This window comes from Diplotaxodon limnothrissa, linkage group LG3 (genome assembly GCF_057381915.1).
Source record: "Diplotaxodon limnothrissa isolate DT_005_m linkage group LG3, D_limnothrissa_male_GT1.1, whole genome shotgun sequence".
NCBI classification, from domain to species: domain Eukaryota; kingdom Metazoa; phylum Chordata; class Actinopteri; order Cichliformes; family Cichlidae; genus Diplotaxodon; species Diplotaxodon limnothrissa.
Genome location: NC_140598.1, coordinates 36807767 through 36834089, shown reverse-complemented (window position 1 = coordinate 36834089; position 26323 = coordinate 36807767). Strand labels below are relative to the sequence as shown.

Sequence of the window (26323 nt, the reverse complement as noted above, 5' to 3'; positions counted from 1 at the left end):
TTTCTCTGTAATCATTGTTACTGATCTTGCAGTTGCGCTTTTCTTCTTTGCATACCATACCATCACCTGTTAGTTAAACTTTTGTTGTCTAGTTAATGACTGACTTTATTTGGGTGGGACTTCATCTTGTGTTTGTTTAGCCATGTAAGGAAAACAAGGCTCCCATGTTTTATTCCGTCAGTGTATTCTTCCACTGCAAATGGTAAGTAATGTAAAAACACTGCTGCCACTTTTTTGGTTTCTTTGATGATTGATTAGACTTTTTCTTTAGTGCTGATATTACTGTGTTATTTGCAGCTTTAGGTGGTTTTAATCGTTAGCATAAGTTTGGCAGACATTCTTGCTTTCACCAATGTTCAAGAGTAACAGTCGCGAATTAATTGTCAGTATTATTGCTATGGAGAATAAAACATTAGAGCCTGTCTCTGGTTTACCTGATGATATTCTCATGAATGGGGCAGAGTATTAAGTATCACCTTAAAGCACTTGTTGCAGGCTGCTGAGCTTGCATCAGCATAGAGTATGCAACCAGAAGGCCTTCTCGGTCTTCGAAGGAGCCGGCCCACGCAGACCACGAAGGCCGGGTCTTCCAAAATGTGCGGCCTATGAATTGGGACATAGCTTTTGTGTGTGTGAGTTTGCATGTGTAAGAGAGATACTGAGAATTTAAAATATTATCTGTTAATGATGTAGTTGACATGATGTTGCATACTCTATGCTATTAATTTTAAAACTGAAGTGCTGCTAATTGAACAGTATGTGCTGTAATGCATTAATACAATGTACCAGAATAGAACAGAATGGAATAATACAGTGAACAGGAGCAATGAGAAGTATGCAATGTAATGATGAGCACTCCTAAAGATCTGCAGAAAGGTTCACAGAATCATTTTCCCGCTACAATCTGATATGTTTACATCTTTTGCTGTGAAGTACAGCCAGACTTTTGACCGCTTTGCCTTGGGCATTTTTAATCTGTAGCTCTGCTCTAAAAGAACTTACGTACCTGGGCCTGCTTACTACGCTTGCAAAGGTAAACTGATTGGCTAGAATCCAAAGTGTATGACATCTCAGGGAAAAAAAGCACCGAAATAAAGCACTGAAATGTGCGCTGCTTTTCGGTCTGGTTACTACCGTTTATGTCAGAACCGGTGCCATCATGGCACCGGATACCGGTACCCATCCGTACTCTTGACCTACTGATCTCCAAGGGCCTGAGCATTTGAAAGGTTACTGTGTCTGATGTGGGCGTGTCTGATCATTACTGTGTTTTCTTTGAAAGTAAAATTTCAGCCCACACAAATATATCAACAGCAGTGATCACAAAACGGTGTATAACTGAAAACGGTAGTGAGATTTTTAACCAGGTCTTCCCATTAACCTCTGACCTGTCCAGAGGGTCAGTCAATGAGCTCGTCAATAGCTTCAATGCTAACATGTTAAATGTAATGGACACTATTGCTCCCATTAAGGTGAAGGTTATCTCTGGAAGGAAAAAGTCTCCATGGAGAAACTCCACACTGGTGAAAAATGAAAAAAGAGAGTGTAGGAAAGCTGAGCGCAGATGGAGAAAAACAAACCTCCAGGTTCATTATGACATTTATAAAGAGAAACTTCACAATTATAATTTACAACTGAGGAGTGCAAGGAGGTCCTACTTCTCTGACATCATCACTAAAAACAGCCATAATGCTCGGGTCTTATTTTCTACAGTTGACAGGCTAACAAACCCTCCTGTGTCAGTGGCAGCTGAACTTCATTCAACCATGGCCTGCAATGACTTTGCCAAATTCTTCACAGACAAAATCAAAAAGATTAGACAAACAATTGGTACATCAACAGCAGATCCAGAATATGTACTGTGTCCACCAAAAAACTGTTTAAACACCATGAAACAGTTTAAACCTATTAACAGCAAAGACCTGGAGGAGATCTTTGGTCAACTGAACTCCTCCTCCTGCTGTTTAGATGTCCTGCCAACAAGTTTTTTCCAAAAAGGTCTCAAAGACTTTGGAATCAGACCTGTTACAGATCTTCAACATTTCTTTAATGTCAGGTGTGTTTTTAGAACAACTAAAAACTGTAATTAAACCTATACTGAAAAAGGACAATCTTGACATGACACAAATGAACAACTACAGGCCGATCTCAAATCTCCCAAAACAGTTCACACAATACACATCACAGCAAAAGCACCTCCCACCCAAATGGTTCTAAGACAAGGCACTATGAGTGTGTATGTGTAAACATGTGTATGCATGTGAGAATGTGTGTGTGTGTGTGTATGCATGTGAGAATGTGTGTGTGTGTGTGTGTGTGTGTGTGTGTGTGTGTGTGTGTGTGAGAATGTGTGTCTCTTTGTGTGCATGACTTCCAACTGTTTCTAACAACATCCTTAGTCATAAAATGGTAATCTCCCCCCACACCCAATATTCATTCAGAACTCTGCTGCTCGAGTCCAAAAAAGTGGACCACATCAGTCCAGCTCTGAGGTCTTTACACTGGCTGCCTGTCCGTCAGAGGATAGACTTTAAAGTTCTGAAATTTCCCCTTGTGGGACTAATAAAGGTATCTTATCTTATAAAGCTCTGAATGGTTTAGGATCAAAATACATCAGTGACCTCCTGACCCAGTATGAACCTTCCAGATCCCTCAGGTCATCTGGATCTGGTTTTTTAATCAGTTCCCAGAGTCAAAACCAGACATGGAGAAGCTGCATTCAGCTTTTATGCTCCATATATCTGGAACAAACTCCCAGAAAGCCTCAGATCAGCTAAAACACTCAGTTTATTTAAATCCAGGTTGAAGACTCACCTGTTCTCAGATGCATTTGAATAAAGGACACATTTGTCAGCTGCATTTGGAGGAGTCTACAGTTTTGGACAGCCTTCGTCACCTGGCTGTGATGTAATCGGCCTACAAATGCATCTTCAGGAAGATGCAGCCCATGGTTTTGGACATCCCCGTTATCTCTTGTTGATACTCATTCAGCACAATCTCCAGCAGGTGGAGGGTTGCGAGTTTAATGTTGATTACTGTTTCCTCTGACAGGTCTGATCCAGTTGGGTCTGCAGTGCAGCCTTGTGGAGTGGGGGAAGGAGTCGGCAGGGTCTGGATTAGCAGACCCTCTGCGAGGTCCCACAGTTGCGCTGCATCCTCTATAGGAATATTAGAAAACACCTTGTTTTTGACACTAAATTGTCAAAAACAAGGCGTTTTCTAATACCCTCGTATGCAGTGTTGTGTCTGTCCCTCTTGATGGCGTCATCAACCTGGCTAAACAGACAGTGCAAACCACTCCAGTTGCTCCCCTGTATAAAAAGGGGAGTCCTTAAACCATGTCGTGCGCTCTTCGAAGTTTTGGAGGGTAAGGATTTAACCTCCTGTTTTCAACCCCTCTGGTAGCTATAAGACTTTCCCTGTCATTACATACACTGAGAAAAATAAACGATCAGCCTAAACCCTGTAAAGCTCGGGGGCTGAGGAGCATATAGCATCTCTACAATACAATAGTGCAAAAGAGCTGGTGGGTGGTGGGGGGGGGGGTGATAAAAGCACATACATATTACTACTCACGTATGAGTACAAGGTAGGAAGGGGAGGCCGGGAGACTCTGTGATACAACCTATACCACTAATCTTAACCTTACGAAGAGGAACTTTCAAGTTAGAATCTATATTACATCCTGAATTGCCCGTGTGTAATAAATGATTATTACACCACGGTGTGTTTCACCTCTAGCATTCATTTCAAATCTACACTGATGTTCTTCATTCTCGTATGTGACTGCAACTTTAACCCCTCTCCCTCTCGACTCCACTTCCCAGTAACAACGTCTAGTCAGACTCTCTCTACTTAGAACCTGCCAACATAAAGCAGTGGAGGACGGTGATTTCATTATTACGGTGTATGTGAAAGATTAGCTTTCTGATTTAAAGCCTGTTGGATTTTGTGCTAAATATCACCGTTTCCAACAAATCAAAGACAGTTAGTCAGCATAGTGACAAAGTAACCAAACATCTGTGAGCTCTTTGGGTGTAGGCAGGCCCAGGTTCAAATCCTGGACGAGTCCAGAGTGTTTCCGACACGACATTTTGATATGTTAGCAACAGCTTACACCATATCTCATTGTTATGAGATAAAAATACCTGATTTAAATTTAACATGGAACGTTTACCTACTTCAACTGTAGGTAAACGTTACATGTCATATGGTGATCTAGGAATCCTTTAACATAGATATTATATTTAAGTTAAATATTTGTAGAATAACTTGTACAACTCAAACATTATTTTTAATAGAAAAGATGTAGTCAAAAACAATCATTCAGTCATTGATTGACTAATAAGACTTTAGTTGTTACGGCAGAAAGAAGATTAGTGACACCAATTTAAAACACACTTTAACTGAAATTTAGCAAAAGTTCAAACTGTTCTGATAGTGCGGGGACGTTGCTGTGACTTATAAAGTGTCTGCTTATTTGTATTTGTTCTCTAAATCATGTATAAAACTAGTAGATGGTGTATTTTAAAACCACTAGAAATGAATAGCTAACTTGAACCTATTGATCCACTAGTCTGCTGGTATATTGCGAGTCGCCAGCTGAGGAGATGATGCAATTTATTATTTTAGTTTGTTAAAGATTTCTCTTCCTATTCTGATGGAATTGGGCTTCAGTGTTTTTTTTCCGGTATAGCTGCAGATCAAGGTGACAGCAAGTCAAAATGATGTTACCTGTGAGTGTCCAGCTGCAGACTGGGTTTGAATATTGTTATAAACAGATGTGGATCAGTTCATGTCTTTTATTCACTGTAAGATTTAACAAGGATTGAGAGAGGAGGACAAAGAGGAAGAGGTAAGAGTGGACGTGTGGAAAAATTCATCTCAAATGATAAAGCTGTAGATGCTGTTTTACCACATTCATTGATGATGATTTGACGTAACCGAGCAGTGTATTTTCCTGTTATCAATTATGCATCCCAACCTGCTCTTGTAATAATTATTATGAGATTATATTTCTGTCACTTTCCAGCAAATACAATTCTAGTTTAGTGAGCAGTTCAGTGAGAAAGACGGTTTTTCAAAACAGGAAGAACAAGGGATAAAACAGTGATGTTAGCGGAGCAAAGTGCGCCGACTTTGTTCAACATTACTTGGCAACAGGGAACGTGAGGCAAGTTGCACTGGTGCATTTGTGACAGCTTCACTTGAAATGCCTTCGCCGCATCATACATGCCATGTCCATGAACAGACAGATTTCCTTGCTGAGCTCAAAACCTCTGTTGAGAACTTTTCCCCAACTCAGCCAGCGGACGTCTGTATGATAAGGAATGTCGGCAAACTCTGAATCTATTTCCCACATAAAAGACTGAAATTGACGGTGATTTAAACTTTTAGCTCAGATAAAATGTACAGCCTGCGTCACGGTGATCATTACATGCTCCATTTTTAGGACTTTACCACACAGCGTCTCTTGGTGTGTGACGCAGTGATATGCTGTTAACTCACCGGTACAGTTCTCCTCCTGCATCTTTACTAGATCCTACATCCTGCACAACACCAGCGCTCCATCTGTTGTCCCAGGGGAGTTTCATGTCGGTTACACTTTGACATACGTTTTAAAAAATGTCTTTGCATTTGCAATGCAGACTACTTTGGGCCCAGAAGCAGAATTTGAAACGTCATCACTTAAAGACCGAATAGGCAGAATGCTACAAGCATAGCTCTAAAGAATGTAGCATCATGGACAGTGTAGTCTGTGCTGCATTGAGAATGGACTGCCATACCCGTTATGTGTCTGTGAGCAAGAGGAGGGAGAAAAAGGACGGTGGAAAAGTACGAGTTGTCATCGAGCAAAAATAAGAGCTGGAAGCATGTAAATATAATAACAACCACTGCAGCCAAGAAGAGTGCCTGACGAGCCCAGTTGTAAGTAAGCTATTAAGACTCGACTGTACACCGTGTTCGTGTTTTCCTCCGAAACAATAAGTTCCGTTGGAGCAGTCTTTCAACGCCTCTCTCTGTCTCTCGCAAGCAAAGTTGACCCACACAACAAAGTAAAGCTATTATTCGGCTACGAGCCGACAGGGACCCCGCCGTATTAGTCAGAGGTCCCTTTACTATACGGGACCTTCAGTAACAGTAATAAATCACACAGCGATAGTACATTCGTGTAGTTGTAAAAAGCATGATAATATATTAAGTAATCCAGAGAAACATGCTGAACATTTGAAGCTTTTATATTCCAAGCAAAGTAAACAGTGTTTTAGAGACGATCTGTGATTAGTGTGTTCACACCTGCAGCTTCAACAAGGTTTCGTGTACTCACACGTCAGCATGCGAACTTTACTCTGACTAGATTTAGTCTGAGCAGTCAGACAACATATTTTTAAATGTTACAGCATCAACACACACAGAGCTTAGCCCCTCCCACCTGTCCTGCTTCAGGCGGAGTCCCACCTCCTTCCTGTAAGCAGCTCACCTGTGTGTCCCTGTTTAATGTCCAGGTGTGGAGCTTGTTGTTCGTGTCTCTGTGTGAAGAAACTGTAAGTTTTTTTTGTCTCCTCCTTTAACAGTTTGACTGTTTGTTTCTGCTCTGTGATGTTTGAACCAGATGTTCAGCTCTTACTTCAGGACAAACTTTGATCACTCTTTTTTTAAGACACTGGTTATCAGTAACTCTACACTGAAACATTTGTTACTGTGAACAACAGTTTAAATGGATCTGTATGAAACTTCAGATCCATTAGACAAATTAGTTTGTTGCTGAGAAGTGGACGTTCAGGTTTTACTGAATTTGTACTGGTTTTATTGTTGAAACAAGATGAAGTAAAGAAGCAGAATGTTTCAGTAAAAACATGAACAACAGAAGAAAATTCAAGAGCGATGTGACTTACATCATGCATGATGTGCAGAAAAGTATTTGGCAACTTTTCCATGTCTTTGTGTCGCTGTCGAGTTCACTTTGTACTTTCTCTTTTTGGATGAATCAGTGGATTTGAGTCTGAGTTTTCTTGTTTAGCATTTTAAGCTTTTAATCAATGATAGTTGGACAAGGTGTGGTCTCTTGCCTTTCTCTCCATTTTGACGTCCCAAGTCTTCAGATTTTTTGTAAAATGCTTTTACATTTCTTCCTTTTGAACAGTTTTCAAAGGCTCACTTGATGTTATTTGAGTCAGTTGAGTCCTTTATGTAAAGGTTAAGATCTATGTTGCATTCAATCACAATAGGAAATGCAATCAGAAGCACAAATAAACAAAAAATAAAAACTAATCAGTACTGATTATTAGTCTTTACACTGCATTCCAAATTATTATGCAAATGGTATTTTTCTCTGATTTTCCTAAATAGTGATTCAAATGACAGTCAACATAATTTTCGAATAGAATAGCCTCCCAGAGCTGCTGTTTGGATGTGAACTGCCTCCCACCTGTTTTGCTTGCTTGAATGCTCCAAAGGTTCTCAATAGGATTGAGGTTAGGGGAGAATGGGGGCCACACCATGAGTTTCTCTCCTTTTGTGCCGATAGCAGCCAATGATGCAGAGGTATTCCTTGCAGCTTGAGATGGTGCATCGTTTTGCATGAAGATGATTTTGTTGCGGACAGCACTGTTTTTCTTTTTGTACCATTGAAGAAAGTGGTCAGTCATACTTTGCAGAGGTCATTTTCACACTTTCAGGGACCCTAAAGGGGCCGATCAGCACTTTTCCCGTGATTCCGGCCCAAAGCATGACTCCACCATCTCCCTGCTGACGACGCAGCCTTGTTGGGACATCATGGCCGTCCACCAACCATCCACCACTGCATCCACCACTGCATCCATCTGGACCATCCAGGGTTGCACGGCACTCATCAGTGAAGAGGACTGTTTGAAAATTAGTCTTCATGTAGTTCTGGGCCCACTGCAACCATTTCTGCTTGTGAGCATTGGTTAGGGGTGGCCGAATAGAAGGTTTATGCACAACTGCAAGTCTCTGGAGGATCCTACAGCTTGACGTTTGCGGGGCTGCAGAGGCACCTGCAACTTAAAATATGTGTTTGCTGCTTTTTAATGGCCTTTTAGCAGCTGCTCTCTTAATCTGATGTATTTGCCCGGCAGAAACCTTCATCATTGTGATTTGATTTCAGTGATCCAAAGATCACCACCACCACAGTGTGTGTGTGTGTGTGTGTGTGTGTGTGTGTGTGTGTGTGTGTGTGGCCACAGAATGTGTGTCTCTTTGTGTGCGTGACTTCCAACTGTTTCTAACACCACAATTCCATCCTTGAGTTTAATTGAAAAACAACTTATTTAATCTTTATGAAACTTAAATAAACACAATTTGTATAATAATTTGGGATCCGGTGTATGTATAAAAAACTCAGCGAAATGTTCAGGTGTGAAGATCTGAACCACTTTAACAAGGACTCCTATTTGTTGATGAAAAACAGAAGCACGTATTTAAAAACAGAAAGAACAGAGAAGAATAAAGTTGTAATAACCAAGTTAATGTTCACACTCAGACCCACATGTAGCGTGACACACTCAGGCATGAGGAAGTGTACAGTTAAAAACATTCCTCTGCTAACAGCTGATAATTTTGGCGTCACAGAAACTAATGGAGCTGAACTGACCTGACTGTATTTATAGAGCACTGTAATATTTCATAACTTTAAGGTTTTTTTAAAAAAAACATTTCATTCTGATTGTAGCTCTGGATTTATTAAATTCTATAATTGTGATGTCTGCATGTGAATTATGTTCTATAACTAAAGGCTAAACTAATAATTTTGATGGTATCATTAAATCCTCCTGGACTATCTGTCTGTCAGCTCTCTGTTGGTGTAGCTGATGTGGAAATAGTTTTGTGATGGAAGATTTCTTTATTCTATGTAGTAATATGTATTTTACATTGGTAATAATAGTATCACTTTGTCACATAGTTATATGCATGTAGGATGTTATCTCAAGTGGGCCTTATGTTTATCACACCTTCACAGTGGGGTCATTGTATGTGGGTTACAGGCATATAGGCACCGCATAAGGGAGGTGCCGGTTGGTCGTAATTCTCCTTTGGGGGGAAGGGTTCGAGGATGAGCTGAACTGGGAGGTATAGAGCTACGTGATGTGCTGAGGAGTTTCCTTTGTCCATGAGTTTGGCCGGGTCATATGTAAGGCAGCGCCCATCTTTAGAGACCATTCTGGTTTGTGACCAGAGCCCTCTCTCCACATGCAGTGTGTATAATAAACTCTGCTTCAAAAAGATGCTTACCGGGTGTTTGCAGTTTATTTAAAATTTCCTCAACAGTTACCTTTTGTAGTTTGTGATCACAGTGATAAATGCGAGCAATGTAAAACAAATTGTAAAGAATTTGTTTGCTGTCGGTTCCAGATGTGTCCAAAATGTGATCACAGAGGTTCTCTGATGAGTTAGGAATGAGACTGTGTTGGCAGATCATCTCTAATCTTCTGTGCAATAAAAAATGATTTAACATCATCGTAGCCCAGATAGCTGACTCATCTGTTAAAGCTGTTCTTGTGTTTTTGGGTTCTTGATAAACAGCTTCCTTTCTGTTTTCAGTCATTCTATATCTATTATAGTGCTGGACCGAATCATTGAGTAATTTGATTACTGTGTGCCCATGTGTTAAATGATGTAAACGTGAGCATTTCACACACATTTGCAAGTAAAACAGAGCTACAATAAAAGTGTATTTAGGAGCAACCAATTAAAAAGTCTGACCACATTAAGGCTACACTATGGGGCGCCGTTTGTAAAGGGAAACATGCTGAAATTAACATCAACATCTTTCCACATTTAGCTCAAAACCTTACAAAAACATGTTTTTTCGAGTCATTTTTTACAACATTTAGTAAAATATTTGTAACTTTTTATGTTACATTTATATTTATGTTACTTACTACTGTACAGTGCATCACTTCAGTAGTTTAGAGGACCAAGGCACGGCAAGACCAACATCAGGAACATCAGCAACTAAAAGAAATGTTACATCTCTTGTGTTTTGTGAAAATGAGAAAAGACAAGAAAAAACAAGTCACGCTAAACTTATACAATAGCATTAATAGTATTTCAGTTGATGTGCACATGAATGATTGGTGTTTCCTCTGCAGGTGAAGGTAGAAAGTGCGTGTGAGCTGACGTGGATGTGAATTCGGCAGCATGGATCCGTGTGAGGACAGAGAGGAGGGAGTCCCTCCCTCTAAAACCACTGTGTGTGGGGAAGATGAGAGCCAGACCAAAGCTCAGAGGTGAGATGACCATCTCTAACTGTCCATGACTCTTCTCCATGTCACAGCTCAGCACTCACATCACTGCTTCATCATTATTCACAGGAACCAGCCTGAACCTCCACCCAGCTGTGTGTCCTTAAAGACTGACGACTCTAATGAACGTTTCATTAATTTTAAAGTCCAGCAGGCATCTGCTGCAGAGAGGTGAGCTGTTAGTAACATGAAGTCTTTGAGAGCTGATTTAACTGCTTGATGTTGTTGGATATATGTTGTTGGCAAACAAGACTTTTATCTGAAATGACTTTTTTTTTCTTTTTTAATCTCATCAGGACTGGATTTTATATTCCTGACGGAAACTTGGCTTCGACCCAGTGAGTTTTCTTCCTTCTCGGAACTCCATCCCCCCGATTGTTCATTTCTCAGATCTCCCCGGATCACTGGTAGAGATGGAGGGCTAGCTTTGGTATTTAAAAACAAATTTCGCTGTCGGCAACTGCTACCTTTTTTCTACCCCAGCTTTGAGGTGCAGTTTTTGGAACTGAACTCCGCTCCCTCAGTCCTCTGAGCTGTGGTGTATCGTCCACCAAAATGCATTAAGGATTTTAATCTTGATGTTGCAGACTTACTAGGGAATCTTATGCTAGGATATGACCGTGTTTTAATTGTTGTTGAGTTTAACATCCATGTACGCTGTGAGACTAGACCACTAGTAAAGGACTTCCTTCCCCTTATGGACACTTTAATCTTACTCAGTGGGTGTGATCCAACTCACGAAATGCCACACACTTGTTCAGGTGCTGTCAAACAGTCTGGATGTTTGTATTACAGAAATCAAGGACTGTGGGATATCAGATCATTTCCCAGTGATGTTTAATATCGCAGTGTGTAATGTGGAGTTGAACAGTGAGGGACCTGTGCGTCAGTTATGCATGATAAAGTCATTGACCGCTGCTCACTATTCTCTGCTTTTACTAACTGTATGATGTATGATGCCAACTGTAAATATCAACACTTCGCTGAGTTCTTTTGGTTCCTCAGAGGCATCCGATGGAAGACAAAACACTGCTCAGTAGACCATTTAACCCTTTATTTCTCTTTCACATTACTTCTAGAAAGGAGATGCGTCCTGCGTGACACGTTGCCACGGATCTCAAAATGGTGCTGTGCCCCTAACAGTTTTATTCCAGACGCTCTCTCATTCTAGTCTAAACAACAGTGTCTCAGTAACCTTCCACTAGAGATGGTCCCCTCTTATCTACATTTTCCCACGCAAGTGTGAGCAAGAGTCTGCAGCTTTCTACTCTTGCAGCACACATGGTTTCATGCCTTTATTTTTCAGGGCTGTGTCCACTTAATACTGTACTTTATAACTTTATAACACTTATTATTAATAAAAAGCATAGTATTTTTGAGGCACTGCAAATTATTTAATCCCAACACAACTTTAGTTTGGAACTAGTGGTTGAAGAGCTAGCTAACTGAACATAACATTCTTTTATCGAGACTTCAACACATTGTTGGTCTTAAAGGAGCCGTATTAAACAGGGTTTAAATTATAACTATCAGAGAGGTCCTTTTCTGTTGCTACTGAAGAATACTCCTCTTCCTCCGCCCCTATTTGTTGCGGTGTGCCACATGGGTCTGTTTTGGGCCCAACTCCCTTCTCCTTATACATCCTGCCTTTGGGATCTATTTTCAAGAAATACAACATTGCCTTTCACTGTTATATTGATGACATCCAAATTTACTTCCCCTTGATACTGGATGTCTCTGTCCCACTGCCACCTTTCCTTAACTGTCTACATGATGTTAAAGACTGAATTTTCTCACCCTAAACGAAAATAAGACCGAAGTTATTGTTTTATGAAGTCATGCCCCTTTGGATAAGTTAATGGATACTCTTGGGCCTCTTGCTTGTTATCACTCCCACACTGTAAGAAATCTCTGAGTGTTTTTAGATAGCTCTTTTAAATTAGAGAAGCAAGCGTCCACAGTTGTGAAAAACAGTTTTTTTGTCAGTTACATGAAATTGCCAAAGCGAAGCCTTATCTTCCTCCTAAAAATCTAAAAGAAAATTATTCATGCCTTCATCACCTCTAGACTGGACTGCTGCAATTCTCTGTGTTTAGGTATTCAACACTCCATCGCTTGCATTTAGTTCAAAATACTCATGCTGTATGTCTTCTAACAGGTTTAAGAATGTATGAAAGGTTTTCTCTGAAAAGGAGAAAAACGAACTAATCTGATTGTGAGAGCATGCTGCTCATAAACCCGTATTTAGCATTAATGGTGCAATCAAAGATGTGGTGGATCGGCATCCTGTACTTGGACTAATTCTTCATGATTTTTCCACAGAGTGGGCCAGAACAGCTCAGAGTTTCCCTGTGGTCAGTCTGCCCAGCAGCATGAAACACACCTGGACTCCATATTTATGGTCTGCACATGTTCAACAACTACTTTACTACTAAACAAAACATCTACATAATAATAATAATAATACTTATTATTATTATTATTATTGTTGTTATTATTATTATTATTATTATTATTATTATTGATGCAAATACAATGAATGAAAGTATAATGTATTGTCGAGAATGACACCCAGACTCTTAACCCGTGAGGAGGGGGAGACAGAGGAACAGTCACTGACTAAGGAAAAATTGTTTTGGATCGTGTTGATTTTATACTAATGAGGTTAGTTAGTTTTGTCGCTATTTATTTTGAATAAAGCTGAAGACAACCAGGATTTTGTTTTCGATATATAGTCAGTGAGTGAGGAGGGAGGTAAAGTAGATTTGTTGTTAAGCCGGATGTCATTTGTGTGTCAGTGGAAATTGTTGTTGTATTTATGAAAGATAGTACATGGAGAAGAAATGAATGATAAAATACCTCCAGTACTCCAGCTTCCTCCCACCGTCCAAAGACATGCAGATTGTCATTATGCAAATGTACTATTTATAAGATTGGGGAAACCTGCAGTCAGCTGAGACTGAAGAAGTCACTTGGATGAGTGACGAAATGTTTCTCCCACAAAACGCTACGTCCAGATGAACAGAATCAACTTTTGGAGACTGGATGATGTTGTTAAGCAATGAAAAGAGTGACTTGGTGTTACCTTCATTAGAAGAGATAATATGACAATAGTAACTGGGCAAGTTTGAGCGATGCTGTCCTTATAATGTCGTTTATGATTTTTATACAAGTCCAGTTCTTTTGTAGAGCCTCTAAAGTTTGTGACAGTAATAGTCAAAGTTCAGGTGTAAACTCAGGGGGTAGAGAAAGAGGAGAAAACAGATCTTTTCTTTTTTCATGGAGTTCAGTGTTGTAGAGTGAAATCAGTTCTTCAATGGTGAATAAACTCTGAATGTCTATGAAAGAGTCAATGCTACTGGAGAGAGAATTATTAATAGAGAATTGTTAATAAAGAGAGTTTCATAGGTAAGCGGGGTTACACCAGAGCAGCAAATCAGGTTTCAAATGTTTCCTTTAGACTGAGTAGCAACACCAATATGCTGCTGAAATCCAAACTCTCAAGGTAAGATACAAAATCTCTGATGAGAGAGTTATTAATACTGTGATAGATGTGAGGCAGGCAGCAAAATCATTTGGGAACTGATTGTTGAGTTTAGGGAAATGGTAGACAGTTGAAATAATGCTAGGAGTAGGAACAGACATTTAACACACAGTAGATTCAAAAGAACTGACACAGGAGCAGAGACTAGTATGACTTTTCACCTCTCATGATAGATGAGCCAGTACTAGTCCCCGGCCAGTACTACAGGATTGAAAGATGTTAACAAACCCAGGAGGAGTGGATTAATTCAACTGAGACAAGTCATTGGGCATTGCTAAGTCTCAGTTGACCAGAGAAAGTCTAGCTTACAGTTGGTAAAGAGATCATAGAAGATATGTCCCTTGCTCTTAAGTGAGTGGGTGTTAGGTAGATGGAAGTTGAGAGTGATGGTATCATATTTAGCAGCAAAAAAAAAGAGGTGCATCATCCTACTGAGAACAACTGAACAGTCAATTAAGACGTGACACAAATGTATAAAGTTACCAATGAGAAAGTCCAGTCATCTGTTCACAGTCATCTCCATGCTGCTCTTTGTTCGACCAGTGGATTGTCCAACATGGATCTGATGTTTGGCTGCATGATTTCAGTCTGACTGGGTCATTCATAAAGTATTCTGTTCCAGCTGCTGGAGGACAATATCATCCTTTTTGTAAAGAATGAGCTGAAGAAGATCCAGAAGGTTCTGAGTCCAGATTACCCAGAATGCGTAGAGAATAAGATTGTGAATGAGGAGGTTTTGAAGGGTGAGGATGATGAGCAGCAGAGCAGCAGAGAAGCATTTGTGAAGATCACATTGCACTTCCTAAGGAAACTGAAGCAGGAGGAGCTGGCTGACCGTCTGCAGAGCAGTAAGACAATTTCTCTAGATATTTAAGCTGCTGGATGAATGGAATTAGTAATGTCTCATTAATGTTAACAAAAATATTACACATGCATATTTTAGGGGGCACAAATAGTCATATGCATTTCATTTCATTGTTTTCTGGTTTTTTTTTTTATTGTTTTCAGAACATGTTGCAGCAATTTGTAAGTGTAAACTTAAAACGAAGTTGAAGAAGAAGTTCCAGTGTGTGTTTGAGGGGATCGCTAAAGAAGGAAACCCAACCCTTCTGAATCAGATCTACACAGAGCTCTACATCACAGAGGGAGGAACTGCAGAGGTCAATGATGAACATGAGGTCAGAAAGACTGAAACAGCATCCTGGAAACCAGATAGACCAGAAACAACAATCAGACAAGAAGACATCTTTAAAGCCCAACCTGGAAGAGATGAACCAATCAGAACAGTGCTGACAAAGGGAGTGGCTGGCATTGGGAAAACAGTCTTAACAAAGAAATACACCCTCGACTGGGCTGAAGACAAAGCCGACCAGGACATCCAGTTCATATTTCCATTCCCTTTCAGGGAAATGAATATACTAAAAGAGAAAAAGTTCAGCCTGGTGGAACTTGTTCATCACTTCTTTACTGAAACCAAAGAAGCAGGAATCTGCAGCTTTGAAGACTTCCAGGTTGTGTTCATCTTTGATGGTCTAGATGAGTGTCAACTTCCTCTGGACTTCCACAAAACTGAAATCCTAACTGACCCTAGAAAGTCCACCTCAGTGGATGTGCTACTGACCAACCTCATCAGGGGGAAACTGCTTCCCTCTGCTCACCTCTGGATAACCACACGGCCTGCAGCAGCCAGTCAGATCCCTCCTGACTGTGTTGACATGGTGACAGAGGTCAGAGGGTTCACTGACCCACAGAAGGAGGAGTACTTCATGAAGAGATTCAGAGATAAGGAGCAGGCCAGCAGGATCATCTCCCACATCAAGACTTCACGAAGCCTCCACATCATGTGCCACATCCCAGTCTTCTGCTGGATCACAGCTACAGTTCTGGAGGATGTGCTGAAAACCAGAGAGGGAGGACAGCTACCCAAGACCCTGACTGAGATGTACATCCACTTCCTGGTGGTTCAGGCCAAAGTGACGAAGGTCAAGTATGATGGAGGAGCTGAGACAGATCCACACTGGAGTCCAGAGAGCAGGAAGATGATTAAGTCTCTGGGAAAACTGGCTTTTGATCAGCTGCAGAAAGGAAACCTGATCTTCTATGAATCAGACCTGACAGAGTGTGACATCGATATCAGAGCAGCCTCAGTGTACTCAGGAGTGTTCACACAGATCTTTAAAGAGAAGAGAGGACTGTACCAGGACAAGGTGTTCTGCTTCATCCATCTGAGTGTTCAGGAGTTTCTGGCTGCTCTTCATGTCCATCTGACCTTCATCAACTCTGGAGTCAATCTGCTGGAAAAACAACAACCAACCTCCCAGAAGTCTTTCTTTTTTAAAAAGAAAAGTAGTATAAAGTATCTCCACCAGAGTGCTGTGAACAAGGCCTTACAGAGCCCAAATGGACACCTGGACTTGTTCCTCCGTTTCCTTCTGGGTCTTTCATTGCAGACCAATCAGGCTCTCCTACGAGGTCTGCTGACACAGACAGGAAGTATCTCACAGACCAGTCACGAAACAGTCGAGTACATCAAGAAGAAGCTCAGTGAGAATCTGTCTGCAGAGAAAAGCATCAATCTGTTCCACTGTCTGAATGAACTGAATGATTATTCGCTAGTGAAGGAGATCCAACAGTTCCTGAGTTCAGGAAGTCTCTCCACAGATAAACTGTCTCCTGCTCAGTGGTCAGCTATGGTCTTCATCTTACTGTCATCAGAAAAAGATCTGGATGTGTTTGACCTGAAGAAATACTCTGTTTCAGAGGAGGCTTTTCTGAGGCTGCTGCCAGTGGTCAAAACTTCCAACAAAGCTCTGTAAGTGAATATATACTCATCACTATATTTAAAAATGGTTGATTTCACAAATGATTGAAAATAGAACAGTCATATATTAAATGATTTCCTGTTTGCTTCCCTCATAGATCAGGTCAACCGATATCTCTAAATTACTTTTTTAAAATTGAAAGAAACTCCTAGGTTTTTTTGTAGTTCTGTGATTTTGTAATAATCCAAAGTTTTCAAGACTGTATGCATTTCTGTTAATGTATAATGTAAAATTACGTTTTATTCTGACACAGTATTGTTAGATTATATCTTAACATTCAGATAGCACAAATTTTTACGACAACCCACATTTAGCACCCCCCCCCCCCCCCCCCCCCAAAAAAAACCCCCCAAAAACAAAACAAAAGAAAGATGAACATGGGACCCTTTTCTGAATTACAATTAATCCAATTTCTGCCCCACCGTCCTACCTAAAAATATAAACAACATTTCCAAAATGTACAGAAGCCAGTTACAATGCAAGTGGATGATTTATTTTGTTTTTTGTTGGTTTGTTTAAATTGTGTGTGTTTGTGTGTGTGTAAGAGAGAGAGAGAGATTTTTACTTTTTGAACATAGACATAAGATAATTGTTGTTGAGTCCTTAGCGGTCAGGGAGCATTGAACTGTTTGATGCCTCAAAGAAGAAAAGAAATTAAGAAAAAATTACAAAAATAATTTTGACATTGTTGATCAAGACTGCTTAAAAAATTGCTAAATCTAATAATACTTCAGTGTACTGTCATTGCACTACAACAGTGTTTTCAGTTTATCTTTTATTTTTCAGACTGAGTGGCTGTAACCTCTCAAAGAAAAGCTGTGAAGCTCTTTCCTCAATTCTCAACTCCCAGTCCTCTAGTCTGAAAGAGTTGGACCTAAGTAACAACGACCTGCAGGATTCAAGAGTGAAGTTTCCATACTCTAAACTGACAACTCTCCGGTCAGATCAATATATATTCTGTTTTCTTATCAGTTAACCCTCCTATTCTCCTCAAATATTACTATCACGTTTTACCATGGGGGTTATTTACCTCTACAAAATGGTTTACATACAATTGTTGACCAATTGTTTGCGTCAGGCACTTTGTTTATTTATTGAATACATTAGTATTCTCTTGATAATAAAATTCTAGTGCCACCATCAAGCCATGAAGTCAAACTTTTAATTTAGAATAAATGTATCTTGAAAAGTTTGAATTGAGAACTTTTCAAAATTACTGCCAACATTAATAACCACAAGTAGATGAACCCTGTTGGTCTTTGGTGATGACATGACCTTTTCTCTAGCACCACCATCAGGTCAAATGTTTAATTCTAGATCTGTTTCTTTCTCGTGGTGTTTACATCCATGCCCTTTAGAATGAATCTTGTTAATTTTTGCTCTAGCACCATGACATCACTTTCAATCACCCCTCCTCTTTTCTTATACAGGCCTGGGACTGGCAATGGTAGAGTTGAAGGGTTTTTTTTATTAATTTGTTATGTTTTGTTTGTTTTTGCTGTTTGTTTGGAGGGGGTGGTACATATTTCATGTGAAATTCAACCAGAAAACAGAAAATAATACGAACATAGTCAGAACATGGAACAGTTCTTGTCCAACAGCCAAATTTTTTCTCTGCACTACTGTACACAGGATGTGAAGAGAGTGTGTGCATGCTCCTTGCAGACATATTTCTTGCATTGTGCCCAGGTCATGCTAGTCTTAGAATCATTCCTGGTGGGACAGCCCTGGCACCTGCCATGTTTCCTGCCCGTGGTTTGTAGTATTCAAAAGTAGAATGGGAGGGAGAGCCTTCAGTTTTGAATCCCCTCTTCTATGGAACCAGCTTCTATTTTGGATTTGGGAGACAGACACTATCTCTACTTTTGAAATTAGGCTTCAAACTTTCCTTTTTGCTAAATCATATAGTTAGGGCTAGATCAGGTGACCCTGAATTTTTTATCTTGTCTTTCTTATCTCAGGGGGGTCATATGATTGTTGGGTTTTTCTCTGTATGTATTATTGTAGGGTCTACCTTACAACATAAAGCACCTTGAGGTGACTGTGACTTATATCAGTGTTCTTTGTGTTCTTGTGTATAAATCTGCAGACTGAGTCACTGTAACCTTGCAGAGACAGCCTGTGAAGCTCTGTCCTCAGTTCTTAGCATGCGGTTCTCTAGTTTGAGAGAGCTGGACCTGAGTAACAACAACGTGAAGGATTTGGGATTGAAGCTTCTGTCTGATGGTCTGGAGAGTCCATACTGCAAACTTGAAACTCTCAGGTCAGATCAAGATGTGCTCTGCTCTTTTTTTTCTTTTGCATTTTGTTTGTATAACTTAATAAAAATAACAAGATTTTTTGCCCTAGTTTTATAATCGTGAAAATTTTAATTTAGTTTTATTTACACAGTCCCAAACAATATTTAATCCTTAAATGATCCTGGATGCATTTTGTTCCATTTAATGTTTTTTTGTTTGTTTAATTTATTATGCTATTTTACCTGTGCTCAGTGAATATAGCTCACATTTCCTTCCACTGCCCAACTCGGTTGACATTGGTAGCGCCCCATATACGTTATGGACTATGTGAGGAGAGCCCTGCTTTTCCCGCCTGAGTTACCTGAATCTTTTTACTGAAGCATTTACTGAACCTTATCAGTCAGTCTTATCTAATCTGACACAGGACTCATGGGCTGTTTGTCCTCACTCGCACCAACATCACCTACATGTTAAAGCAGATGGTTAAACCTCCCTGAGCAAGATTTTGTTGGCGGTCTCTTCCTAGTTGTAAAACGTTTTTCCTCCTTCCTGTGACCAATTGCTGCTGACAGGGGACCATCTGAGAGTTGTGGTTCTTTCTCTTATATTGTAGTGTTATCTCTGCTATAAAAAGTTAAGACATTTTTATAAATGTAGGTAAATTAAATTGAGGGGATGGAGCTCACTTTCTCTGGGAAGAAAATAAAACACTTCTTTTTTGGTATGTACCTGCAGTCTGTCAGGCTGTTTGATCACAGTGGACGGATGTGCTTCTCTGGAATCTGCCCTGAGTTCTTCCCACTCCCACTTGAGAAAGTTGGACCTGAGCTACAATCATCCAGGAGACTTGGGAATGAAGCTGTTGGTGCCTGAACAGAAGAATCCATCCTGGAAACTGGAAACTCTCAGGTATGGAGAAAAGGTCTGGTACTGGAGGAAGACATTAAAACCATTGTTTTTCTTGTGGCATTACTGTAAAGTGTAGAAGTAAATTTAAATCTAATTTGATATACAAAGAGGTGTTTACAAAGGTTATAAAGCTAGTTATGTAGCTATTTGGTGGTTACGTGTTTTGATATTTACATGTTTACATGTTTGAATGTTTAGACATGCATGTTCAAACCAGTAATAAGTATGTGTTATATCTACCTGGTTGTTTTCCCTGTTTTGATCTGAGTATAAGATTTCCTGGCTTCTGAGAGGCCAGTGAAGTATTCATGAGGGCGGCACACAGGAAGTGTGGGTTGTTGTTGCGGTGTGCTGAGAGTAAAGTGGCTGCTAAAAAGTTATCCGTCTCCATCTTGCTGTTCCTAATTATTCAGAGAGATTCCAAACCATCTAGTGAACCCTCACGTTACATTACCAATAAGTTTGATGTGTCACATGACCCTCTTCCTATTGAAAAAACAAAAGTTGCATCCAAGATGGCCGACTTCTAAATGGCCACCATGGTCACCACCCACTTGAGAAGTTTGCCCCCTCACAGATAATAATGTACCACAAACAGGACTTTAATATCACCAACCATTCCCATGTTAATACGGTGTATCCATATAAATGGCCCACCCTGTACAATTCACGACTACGTTAAGTCATTCACTAGTGTCTTTGCAGTTGTTTTGGGATCTTTGGACATATCTATAACTATATGTCTTCCCACAGTCTTTACATTTTTCACTTTGTTCCCCTGCCTGGCTTGTTCCATATAATAATAATAATAATAATAATAATAATAATAATAATAATGGATTAGATTTATATAGCACTTTTCAAGGCACCCAAAGCTCTTTACAATGCCACTATTCATTCACTCACTGGTGGAGGCTCTCTTTAAATATGCCCCGTATGCTCTCTTTAAATTTCTTAATACTTATGCTTGGGACTTGGAAACACTGGTGATTGTGTATATGGACCTTCTGCTTGGTGAGAATCAACAACTCTCTTTGTTTTGTTTTGTTTTGTTTTGTTTGGGGGAGGGGAGTGGCATTTGAAAGATACTGGTTCACAGATAGCCACATATTTCTGAAAATGTTGGACTGTTCCTTTATCACTGTCTAGCAGTATCAGTGTATGATGATGTAATGTCCTCGTGTGCATGCTGAAAGAGACTGTGCTGGTCTGATCCCCCTCCTCCTTTCAGGGTGGAGCCTGCTGGTGTCCGATGGTTGAGACCAGGTCTGAGGAAGTGTAAGTGCGTTTTTAATGTGATTCATGAAAACAAAGCAGCACACATTCAACCATCTTCAAACTGTCACATCACTCATTCACCTCTCTGATGTCAGAAGTCATCATAGTGTCAATCAATCAACAGATGATAACAATAACTGCAACTGGATTGTGTTTGTTCTCTCCATCAGATTCCTGTCAACTCACAATAGATACAAACACAGTACACACAAACCTCAAACTGTCTGACAACAAAAGAAAGGTGACACATGTGGAGGAGGTTCATTTATATCCTGATCATCCAGACAGATTTGATGTTCATCCTCAGCTGCTGTGTAGAAATGGCCTGACTGGCCGCTGTTACTGGGAGGTTGAGTGGAAAGGAGATGTTGACATATCAGTGACTTATAGAAAAATCCGAAGGAAAAGTGGCAGTGATAACTGTTCATTTGGGTGGAATGATCAATCCTGGAGTCTCAGCTGCTCCGATGATGGTTACTCTGTCTGTCACAATAACAGAGAAACCTCCATATCATCCTCCTCCTTCTCCTCCTCCTCAGTCTCTAACAGAGTAGCAGTGTATGTGGACTGTCCTGCTGGCACTCTGTCCTTCTACAGAGTCTCCTCTGACACCCTGATCCACCTCCATACCTTCAACACCACATTCACAGAACCTCTTTGTCCTGGATTTAGAGTGTGGTTTCCTGGTTCCTCAGTGTTTGTTTGCAGAGAATAATCTAAAGAGTGTACTCGTGCCTCTTTAGAGAAACACTTTGACTGTTGAACAGATAGTCTGTACATGTCTGTCTGTTTCACTCAGAAACACGTTTTCAGATTCATGGATAAAGATGGAAGCTTTGATTATTCCAGGATCCACATGTTTTTCTGTTGTTTTTCTTTTTCCACTCAAAGCTTCACACTGAATATCAGTATGTTGTGTTTCTCTGAAGCTCAGTTCACAACCAGCTCCTTTGCATTTTCAACAAATATGAACTCATTAAAAATAATCTGCTGTGATATCAAAAATGAATTCAGTTTAAGGTAGAATGTTATTTTATATTTCTTAGATATTAAATATGAAATGGTAACTCACGTGAGCCACCTTAAAATCACTATAGTCTGTGATAGGAACTGATGTCATTAGCAAACAGGATGTTAGCCAGTGAATTTGAGGAGACGGGCTGTGCTCAGCTAGTTAAATCCAGCAACATCCACTTACATCTTATGCCTTTTGTGGCTGCCGTCATCAGCGGTTATGCAGTTTTAAGGTAATTTCATGGTTTTAAGTTATAATAAATACATTAAGAATACTTTATTTTTAATAAATCAGATTGTAATGTACAGTGGTCCTTCGTTTATTGTGGGTGTTATGTTCTAAAAATAATCCGCAATAGTTGAAGTCTGCAAAGTAGCCAACTTTATTTTTTACAATTATTATAGATGTTTTAAGGCTGTAAAACCCGTCACTACACACTTTATTCACTTTTCTCACACAGGCATGAACATTTTCACTTTTCTCTCTTGTTTAGACACTCTCAAAGTTCAAACCTTTGTAGAAAAATAAGTCCAGTATTATAAAATAAAACCAAAAATAAAACCCTCTTTTCTGGTCCAGAACATGGGAATAGAGCACCTGCGAGAGAATTCAACATCAATTAATCATTAATAAATCATTGAATCAGAAGTTCAAGATTTTGTGCGATAGCTATCTTCCTCTGCCTTTTGGGTGCTACCGCAGGTGCCTTTGATGGTGCAAAACATGTTGGGGAGAAAAGTACAGAAATTTAGACTTACACTGCAAGCTATCAATGTAGCGATTCTGTACTGTACAGGAGAGACAGGAGGAGATTGACAATGGTCTACAGCTGATCAGGACACAGAACACAATGCGTTGTAAAAAACAAACAAACATTTTACGCTAGGTGACAAATCGTCAACATATTATGTTTTCGGGCACCCAACACGTTCCTACATGATGACATTGGAAACTGAGGACATATGAGAACCGTTTGGAGTCAATCTACACATGCGTCAGGATGTTACGCCTCAGGAGTGAGAATGGGCTCAAAATTGCACACAAAAAAATCCGCAAAACAGCAAGGCTGCAGAAGTTGAACCACGTTATAGCAAGGGACCACTGTATACATTGTTGGGTTTATATTTAAAGGATGTTTCCAGGGTGAAACCAATGTTCAGTCTGTTGTTTGGGGTTGACAATATTTTCAGTTACACGCCACTCTCGGTATATTTTAGGAGGATATGCTGACTTGTAATAAAAAGTAGTTAATATATTTTCATCGTTTTATCTGTACATGGTGAATATATAAAAGTGATTATGCCTTGTACTCTATGGTGCAGTTTCACCTTCCCCTGTGTCATTAAACCTGTGAACAGATGGAATTGTGTCATCAGAGTCTTAATGTAAGGAAGGAGTTTAGCTGACTGCCAAATCATAGCAGAGCCAGTAGAGAATCCAAATGTTTGATTTCTCTTTCTTGTGATTTTTTTTTTTTTTTTTTTACCAACCTCTCCAAGTATGCTCATTGGTTCTGAAATAGGAAAAGACAGAAGCTCTTAAAATGAGAGCAAATGCAGATTTGCATGGTTTTTTCTTTTATTTTCTCTCTAACCCCTTAAAACAGAATGCCTTATTAAGTCATGGAGCATCTACACTAAAATCTCCTAGAACTGTTCATTGATGGTGATTTGTGGCCCTCTGCGGATGAGAAGATGAAATGCATGATGTCAGTTTAAAGGCAAGTCTACCACACATCTGTTTGACCGTCACCAGTTAATCTGTGACACGAGTTAATCTGCCGGCATTGTGGCTCGTCTGGAAAAGCAGGTGTATCGATAGACATGATAGGTTTATATAAACATGCGGTTTTAAGCTCTAATGTCTCAAATGAAAGCTAGTTCAGATAATGTTTCAAAAGACCTACCCAGTGTTACAAAGTGGACTGGCTTCCACAGTGAATACTGCTGTGTGCAGACAGGGGACAGGTGTGCAGCTCACACCAGAATACAGTTTGTGGGGTTCATCTTGACTTGTGCAGGCATGTTTGTTTGTTTGTTTGTTTGTTTGTTTGTTTGTTTAAAAATGTTTATGCACCATCTTTCTCTCCAGCAGGTGGCAGTGACATCTTCTTTATAAATGTAATACTTCAGTTGAGGCTTTTAAAGCTGATTGACAACTTATTGTATATATAAAAAAAGATGACACCTTTCCCCCCCTGCAGATATAGATCTCACGTGGCACTCATCTGTACTACTTTCAGCCATTTTAGTCTTTTTTTTTGTTTCTAGAAAATATTCGGGGATTTTAAGAGACAAGGACAAAGAAAGAAAAACGATATAAATAAAAACATCAATTAGAAAGAAGCTCCAGCCTTTGATTTTTTTTAAAGTGAGAGGGGTAACAGACTTCAGAGGTGACCATGACATTGTCATGGGAACTGTCTTTTTTCCCCACCACATTTGCACAGGTTACTCAGAGACAGCCACCTGCTGGTTGTTGGAATTTGCCCCAGGATTCTGCAAACAGTGTAATAGTAAAACAATAAAGGAGGGGTCATATATGGTGCATATAAGGATCCGAGCCCAGAGCGTACCTTGAGAGATGGTTTTTGGCACAAACCTGAGATTTGTAATAGGGTGGTGGGAAAGTTCCTGATTTAAATCCTGGCTGAGGCCTTTCTGTGTGGAGTTACGATGTTTCTTCCATGTTAATCAGTCCAAAGACATGCATGTTAGGTGTATGTGAGGCAAATTAATACTTGAAGTGTATAGAATAAAGTGCTGAATACATTTTTAAGATAATAAGATTATAAAAGCAAATGAGTTGCCATTTCACTGAGTGTGGGAAATGCATACCACAGATTTAAGGTTTCTTACCACTGCTTTGAATACACAGACTAGTTTGTAACAGTTTTAATATTTTTTTTGCTCCGTTAATTCATATTTAATTAAACCTGATCATTATAGATGAGGAGAATCTTTTAATACAGCAGTGAGAACAGTGTTTATAAGTTGTGCTTTCAGTGAAATGTATTCAAATGATTAAGACTGTTATGTTTTCATGTCTAAGTTAAACACAATGTTGTGTGATAGTAGATGTTTTTCTGCTCCCTGCTCTGAAGCATTAACTAAAATTTCATCTGTGGTGGAATTTTCTGTTAATAAAGTCTGCAACACAATCAGCTGTGGCCAGGCTACTGAAATTACTGCATGCAGGAGAGCAAACACAGACATCAAACAGTTATACAATCAGGAGAGCTCTAAAACAGAAGTGGAGCTTCCACTCCTTTATGCATTCCAAAGAAGAGGGAAGGAAGTCATAAACTGATCATAACACACGTCACGCGGCTCGCTATGAAACCTAATGGAACAATGGGTATGCTGTTTCATGCCTTTGGTGTTATCAGCAGCTGCAGAGGGAGTTGTTTTCTTCAACTACTGAGGCTTAAATAAGTTCATCTAGTTTTAGAAACTTCCACTGAACAGTCTATTACAGTGTTTCAGTGTTTCATTTGCATAAGTATTTAACACCTTAAACAAGAAAAATGGAAATTTTCCATTACAGATCACTGGTTTAGTAATGAGATGAAGCTGAAACCATGACTCTCCTCCACAGAGTCCAGACCACATTCACTCAGCCGCTCTATGCTGGACTTTGGCTTGGGTTGTATAATGGAGCCACTGCAGAGTTGATTAAAGTCAAATAGAGAAGACAGGTTCATGTTGATCCCTGACCATTATATGTACTTGTGTAGTTTCTAAATGAGGCTTTACATTTTAGAAGCTGAGAAGTTCAGTGGTCCATTGATGTGTGAAAATAATATTGCAGTGATTCAAACTGTACTTACATTTATATACCTTACATCAATATGTAAGGTATATAAATTGTGTGTGTGTGTGTGTGTGTGAATGGGTGAATGACTGAATGTAGTGTAAAGCGCTTTGGGGTCCTATGGACTAGAAAAGCGCTATACAAATTTACCATTTAATATAAATCTGAATTTGTTCTTATGGCTGATAATCATGTGAGTTTAAATGATACTACTCTTTATATTCAGCATGTTTGAAATCTGTCATCAGTCTGGTTAGTGCTTTTATTCTGTAGTTGCTGTAGTGGGTTGTCAAATGCAACAATATATTGGAGCTGCAGTGATTCATCAGTTAGTCAATGATTAGAGAATTGAGTGTTTTAAACGTTTCACCTGCAGCTGATCATAAAGAGGAGAGCACCAAATGTCCAAACATGAGGAGTGAACTGAAGGTGTCTGC

General features: G+C 39.7%; 1 protein-coding gene across 1 annotated transcript; it reads left to right on the top strand.

Annotated features, from left to right (window-relative positions):
- Positions 1-175: 175 nt before the first annotated feature.
- LOC146635631 (NLR family CARD domain-containing protein 3-like) lies at positions 176-21773 on the top strand. Its single transcript, XM_085347997.1, has 12 exons — positions 176-202; positions 10113-10250; positions 10335-10436; positions 10562-10603; positions 12588-12666; positions 14432-14657; positions 14818-16621; positions 17418-17570; positions 18721-18894; positions 19607-19780; positions 21012-21058; positions 21229-21773. The coding sequence occupies exons 2-12, from the start codon at positions 10162-10164 to the stop codon at positions 21771-21773; spliced, it is 3435 nt and encodes a 1144-aa protein (XP_085204123.1). The 5' UTR covers positions 176-202; positions 10113-10161.
- Positions 21774-26323: the final 4550 nt, after the last annotated feature.

Bases quoted from the DNA above. Each gene is read 5' to 3' on its own strand.
- LOC146635631 (XM_085347997.1), top strand. From the start codon at position 10,162: ATGGATCCGTGTGAGGACAGAGAGGAGGGAGTCCCTCCCTCTAAAACC. The intron at 12,667-14,431 runs GTCTGCACATGT...ATTCTGTTCCAG, and splicing joins ACCTGGACTCCATATTTATG to CTGCTGGAGGACAATATCAT. The intron at 19,781-21,011 runs GTATGGAGAAAA...TCCTCCTTTCAG, and splicing joins TGGAAACTGGAAACTCTCAG to GGTGGAGCCTGCTGGTGTCC.